Raw genomic sequence first — 6,584 nt, 5'->3', positions numbered from 1 at the left:
AAACCAGATCAAACAGACAACTGTTTAGTACACAGAGAATCTTTTTTGGATTGTTACCCTAAACTTCCTAGGGGAAAACAGAACCCCTTATGCTTTCCTAGAGACCTCTAATGCCAGGCTGAAGAGCCAGCTCACATGCTGGAGTCCTTATCATCAGAGCCATTTCCTTAATGTTTTTCTTCCCCTACTCGTAAGTTAGTGACTGTAGTCAGGCCGCTACATTGTCCTGGCTCTGGCCCGCCAGCTTCATTGGTATTGCTGCCCTGTCCACTTCCACTTACCCCCTACTCCCAGGTCACCACTGGAATGTAGAGCAGAGAGCCAGCTCCTCCAGCTGCTTCCAGAACCAACAAGTCCTCTCCTCCTACTCTCTTCATAGTCATCTCCCATGCCTAAAAGGCTAAAAGCCTCTGCGCACATCTTCCATAAAAATAATGAACATTTCTAGACTATGCAAGTGACTCATTCAAGTCAGCGTGAACTGACTTCCTAAAGCCTGAAAGTGCTGGAAGGACCCGAGCAGGGCTCCTTGCCAATTCAAAATTCTGCGCCAAATGGGTGGTATGTTTTGGGCCTGGGGTACCCTCAGGAGCCAAAAGTACAACACTCTCTCCCAAACCGAAAACCGCATTGGAGGATAAATGTTGAGAACAGTCAGCCAGGAGACTGAGATAACCCTGAACCCAGATACCAAAAGGCTGGAATAGATTCTACATTGACAAGTGATCAGCTGGCTGTGGGCCAGAAACAGTACACCACAAATTGCAAAAAATGATTGTACAGTAAATGAACTTTTTACAAAAAGGGGAGGGGCAGTCTGAAAAAGTAAAGTTTAATTTAAAAATCATATACATAAAGCTTCTGATTCATTTGCAGCTTTCCCACTGTGTCTTTCACAGGCAAGTCAGTTTCCCTTTGAGTGCAGGCCAGTTAAAGATGCCACCACAGTGGACAGTGAGCCAGCCCCTCCTCAACAGGTGAACAAGACTGGCTGCCACTCAGGCTTGAACAATGCCGATGATCTGAGTGACTAGGCAGCAAGGCTGGCTTCCGGCGAAGTTCAGAAGGCTAGCTTCTTCATCAGGAGATAAACTCTGGAATCCACCTCGAATCCATGCAGGTTGTTGGCATCCCCCTGCAGCCTCATGAGCAGGCCCCCATAGGACACGTAGGCAGAGCTGAAACAGAAGGCCCCATCCCATGAGTCTGGAGCACTGCTACTCAGCAGCTCTCCATCTCAGCCTAAGAAAGAGAAGAGGCATCTTTCTACTGTTTTTTCACTAGGAACCAAAATTCTGACAAAGATCAATGTACAGATATGTGCAAGACGTTGTTCTTTATATTAGCAAAGGTGGAAAACACCTATATGCCCTAAATCAGGGGAATGGTCAAATGAATCAAGATGTATCCACTTACTGAAATGTTATGCAACTATTAAAACATTTAAGAAAAGCTTTACGCTAACATGGGGAAACATGTTTTGCATAATGTTAAGCAAAAAGAGCAGAAGAAAACACAATAAACACTACAGTCTCAAAGGAAAAAACAGAACACCAGGATATGCAAAAAAGGCTATGTAAAAGGTTATCTCTGGGTATGGAATTACAGGTGACTTTTTTTTTCCTTCTTCACATTACTCTTCTGCATTTCAAATTGCTTACAAAAAGCACATATTGTTTTAATAAGATTTTAAAGAAAAGAAAAAATAGCTGGACAGGAAAATCAAGGAACTAGGGATTAGGTTACAGAGTAGCAAAACACACACACACACACAGCCTAATAGTATAATCACTTAATGCTGCATTTGTTTCTGGAGAAGCAAGTCTCCTTTGCACTTTACACAGTGAGATAACCAGTTTCTCATCTAGACCGCTGGGCCAGGAGGGCCTCACAAAGGGCAGTCTACATTTCAGACTGGAAACTGCTCTCAGAACCATTTCTTTCTAGTTCCCACCTAGGTCTGAGGTGCCTGAGGAGAGGGACCCAACAGAGGAAGTAGGAGCATAGCTCAAAGTTTCAGAATACGGAGAGGGAAAAGAACCTCATAAGATTATGTAACTTACAGGCGTGTTGCTGCTTCAGTAGAAGTTTCATCTCCCTCAATCCTGTACACTTTTCCATACATTACATACTCAAATTGGTCAGCCCTGTGGAACAATAGCAGCAAAGTTATTCTTAACAGTAATTAACAATATAAAAAATCCCATTTAAAAATGGTTACTGGTCGGCTGGGTGCAGTGTATCAAGCCTGTAATCCCAGCACTTTGGGAGGCTGAGGTGGGCAGATCACGAGGTCAGGAAATCGACACCATTCTGGCTAACACAGTGAAACCCCATCTCTACTAAAAATATAAAAAAATTAGCCGGGCGTAGTAGAGGGCGCCTGTAGTCCCAGCTACTCGGGAGGCTGAGGCAGGAGAATGGTGTGAACCCAGGAAGCGGAGCTTGCAGTGAGCCGAGATTGAGCCACTGCACTCCAGCCTGGGCGACATAACAAGACTCCGTCTTAAAAAAAAAAAAAAAAAAAAAAAAAAGGCACATTACAAACAAACATGATGTCATTTAGTCCTCATGGCAACCCTGTGAGGTAGGCATGACCATTTCTATTCTACTGATGAGGAAACAGGCTGAAGGAGATTAAGGTTACTCAACAAGTAAGTGATAGAGCCGAGAAATGAACTCAAGTGGGGTGCCAAAGTCTTTCCATCACACCAAGCTCCCTCCCAAGACACAAGACCCACATAGCCTAGGTCACTCAGCAGTCACCTCCTCAGCTTTCAAAAGGCTACAACTCACAAGCATGTAATCACTGTTATAGATAAATACCTGGTTGTTAGAATTTTTTTCTTTTTTTTTTTTGAGACAGGGTCTCACTCTGTCGCCCAGGCTGGAGTGCCGTGGCGCAATCATGGTTCACTGCAGCCTCAACCTCCTGGACTCAGGCAATCCTCCCACCTCAGCCTCCCAGGTAGCTGGAACTACAGGCATATGACAATATGTGCAGCCTTTTTTTTTTTCTTCTTTTTTCCTTTTTTTTTTGTAGCAGTGAGGTTTCGCTATGTTGCTCAGGCTGGTCTTGAACTCCTGGACTCAAGCAATCCTCCTGCTCAGCCTCCCAAAGTGCTTAGATTACAGGTGTGAGCCACAGTGTCTGGCCTGTTTGAATTCTTAAGTGCAGAAATTTCCTTAAGGTTACTCAGATTCTGCTGATCATCATTTATTCCAGGAATTAAAGAAGAGTCATTCTATATCACTTATCTACTTAGTCCTCAAGGCATATTTCAAGTATTACCTTCTCCACTCCCTCACCTGGAAGGCCTATCATCAGTGGGGTTGTATTCACCATCGTCCAGGGTACCATCTTCATACAAGGTACTAGCTATGACCAACCGGAACTTGTCACCTGAAAATAACAGCAATACCAGAGAGTGAAGAATAGCAGAAGCAGCAAAATACCTCTTATTATTGTCTGTGTTGAATACTTACCCAAGTCTACAGGGTAAATTTGAATGTTTACATCTAAGATTAGATCCATCTTGAAAGATTCACTCTCACAATGCAGTCGAGACACTGGGGAGAAGCAGGAAAAGAGTGACAGAGGTATTGCCAGGCCCAAGGCAGATCCTACAGTGTAGGATTGTATGCAACAGAATACTCAATCTAACCCAGTCTACATCCACTGGTCTCTCATCTGCTCTCATAGAAATGCAGGCTCAGTCAGAAGCAGACATGCAAGAAGGAAAAGGGGAGGAAAAACTGTGACAAGTGAACGTAATCCCCAGAAAACAACCAAAGATACTTCAGCAGCAAATAATACCCGGTTCTAGGCCTGCCTGGATGACTGAGAACCTGACTCTGGGCAAGTTATTCAATCATCCAAAGATTTCTTCTTTCTATGACAGGCACTGTGCTGAGGGGAGTTATCAAGATGTATAAGAACTGGTATCCGTCTTGAAAAACATCTGAGTCTCCAGGCAAAGAAAGAGACATCAAAGAGAAAATTACTGATAGATGACAAAATAAAGAGGTGTAGGCCAGTGGAGTGGCTCACGCCTGTAATCCCAACATTTTGGGAGGCCGAGGCAGGTAGATCACTTGAGGTCAGGAGTTCAAGACCAGCCTGGCCAACATGGTGAAACCCTGTCTCTACTAAAAATACAAAATTAGCCAGGCGTGGTGGAGCATGTCTGTAATCCCAGCTACTTGGGAGGTTGAGGCAGAGAATCGCTTGAACCCGGGAGACGGAGGTTGTGGTGAGCCAAGATCGTGCCACTACACTCCAGCCTGGGCACGAGGGTCTGTCTCAAGAAAAAAAAAAAGGAATATACCAAGCAGCTAATTCTAACTCAGAAAAGACTTAAAGTGCTAAGGATTATGAGGGTAATACAAGAATACAGGCTCCGAAGTCAGATTACTCGCTGTGAAGCCTTGGGTGGATTACTCTACCTCTCAGAAAAAAATGGGGAAGGCACCACCCACCTCATGAGGACTCTCATTTTCTTGAGAAGGAGTCTCGCTCTGTCGCCAGGCTGGAGTGCAGTGGCGCGATCTTGGCTCACTGCAACCTCCGCCTCCCAGGTTCAGGCAATTGTCCTGCCTCAGCCTCCCAAGTAGCTGGGATTAGAGGCGCCCGCCTGTAATTTTTGTATTTTTGGTAGAGACGGGGTTTCACCATGTTGGCCAGGCTGGTCTCACAAGACAGCTTCTAGTACAGAGCAGGCAGCGATTATAAAGATGCCCAGGAGTTTGCCAGCACCATGACAAAAGGCCACCCAGGTACCGGGCACGGCATGCGTGAAGCCAGAGAAAGCTCGGGAGTCTCCCTTTTCTCATCCATAAAATGTTTCCTGAGGGAGGTCCCTACATCAGGACCTGCTGGTAGGGGCAGGCCACAAGAGCTGGGTGGACACGGGGTCCAGGGGCATGTCCGCGAGGTTAGCCTCTTCCTCCAAATCGCCCCTACGTACCTTACTTACCTCGGTCAAACTTCTTGCCCTCCGGGTCAATATCCTTCACATCGAAAATATCCTCAAACAAGATGCCCGCCATCGCGAGGGGGCCACGAGAGCAGCAGAACGGGTGAGCGGGCGACCACAGCTGGGAGTACGCGCACCCCCTCGCGTGCAGAAGAGGGGAGAAGAGCAAAAGCAGCTCCACAAGGCGCGGCACGCAGACAAGAGTGGCGCATGCGCACAAACAAGCGGTAACGCGACCACTTCCGCCACAGACTCCTGCTCGGGGCTACTTAACTTCCGCCCCGAAAGATTGCTCCCTTGAGGCTTCGGCGTTGAGGGCGGGTCTCACGTCCACGTGGCCCCGCCCAGGGCGGGGAAACAATAGGTCCAACCTCCCGCGGCTGTAAAGCGGGTTCTAGCGCTCAGCTGGGGCTCTGCTGCGCCCTCTTCAGAGGCCAGGTCCCGAAGATTGGAATGCGTGGGGGCCTAACCCAGGCAGAGACCTTGATCCTTGGCCCAGAGAAGCCGGGCCCTAGCCCTACCCCGCCGGTCTGCGTGCCCGCCGAGGGCACAGTCCGCGCCGAGGGCAGGTGGAGCAGAACCCCGCCCCAGAGGTGCCCAGCCCCTCCAGCCGGCACCGAGGACCCCGAGGCCTGCCTGGGCCGGCTCGGCCCTGCTGGATGTAACCCGAGCCGGATCCGTCCAGTTTGGGAATTTGCCAAGATGTCGCTATGGAGAAGAGGAAAGCCTGTATTGTCCCTTCCCCTCGTACTGCACCCTCCCACCACTGCCCTCTTCCCCCAGGCCCTGCTGTCTTCTCCCTCACCGCCCCCTCAGCCTGGCTCCCGCCACCCGCCTCCCCCGGGCATTACCCCTCCAACTTAGTCCTCCACTGCCTTCTCCTGGACACGGATCCCCTCCGTGCCCCTTCAGCCTGGCACTGCCCTGTCCCTTGGCACCAGCTCTTCCCTCACACTGGCCCTTCCTCCTGCGTGCTGGCTTCTATCACAAGGCCCCCCTTCCCGGGCACTGCCCCCGCCCCCTGAGCCCCTCCTCTGCCTCCCAAATGCCCCTTCCTTCTGGTGCTGGCTGTCCCGCACACTTGTGCGTTTCCTGGGCGCTGCTCTCGCTCCTCTCACACTATCTCTATGCTGCCCACCCACCCTGCGTGCGCTCTGCCTTCTGTTCTATCCTTCCCCAGCCCCTGATAGAGAACCCAGAGCACCAACAGGCGGTTCCCCCAAAGCGGAGGGATGGAAGCCCCGACTCTGGTTCCTCCTTGGGCCCAACCAGGGAGAAGCGACCCACGCCCGCGTCCCAGAAGTGGACTTCTCGGCACCTGGAGCTCCCTTCCCTCCGGCCTACCCCTTCCGGCGCCCTCCCCAACCTCCACCCCTGCACACCCCGTAGGCCGGGTTGCTCCAAGTGCACCTCCCCAGGGGAGCCCCGAGAAAAGGAAGGATGAGGAAGACGGCTCTAACACCCTCCGAATTCTCCCAGCTTTGCTTTTCACCCCTGACGGGGCAGAGGGGCCTTCCTGGGCCTGTCTGGGCCGCTCGTCCCTTCGGAGGGGCAGAGGTGAGGCGGCTCCTAACGGGCTGACCCAGAGGAATCCGATGTAGACAGCTC

At 50.2% G+C, this 6,584-nt stretch overlaps 1 protein-coding gene across 4 annotated transcripts; it reads right to left on the bottom strand.

The window, feature by feature from the left end:
• Nucleotides 1–760: 760 nt before the first annotated feature.
• POLR2H (polymerase (RNA) II (DNA directed) polypeptide H) lies at nucleotides 761–5,649 on the bottom strand. 4 transcript variants are annotated; one of them, XM_011945821.1, is made up of 5 exons: nucleotides 4,968–5,649; nucleotides 3,487–3,570; nucleotides 3,310–3,403; nucleotides 2,064–2,147; nucleotides 761–1,178 (listed from the first exon to the last, which is right to left on the bottom strand). In XM_011945821.1, exons 2-5 carry the CDS (start codon nucleotides 3,533–3,535, stop codon nucleotides 1,061–1,063), a joined length of 345 nt encoding a protein of 114 aa, XP_011801211.1. In that variant the 5' UTR covers nucleotides 3,536–3,570; nucleotides 4,968–5,649; the 3' UTR covers nucleotides 761–1,060. The 4 variants fall into 4 exon arrangements, with proteins under 4 accessions (XP_011801211.1, XP_011801209.1, XP_011801212.1 ...); XM_011945819.1 differs by having other exon boundaries at nucleotides 4,977–5,649; XM_011945822.1 differs by lacking the exon at nucleotides 2,064–2,147.
• Between the last annotated feature and the right edge of the window lie 935 nt (nucleotides 5,650–6,584).

The sequence above is a fragment of the Colobus angolensis genome, unplaced genomic scaffold, assembly GCF_000951035.1.
Source record: "Colobus angolensis palliatus isolate OR3802 unplaced genomic scaffold, Cang.pa_1.0 Scaffold245, whole genome shotgun sequence".
NCBI lineage: Eukaryota > Metazoa > Chordata > Mammalia > Primates > Cercopithecidae > Colobus > Colobus angolensis.
Note: the sequence above shows the minus strand (reverse complement) of the source record. Positions and strands in the feature narration are given on the sequence as shown.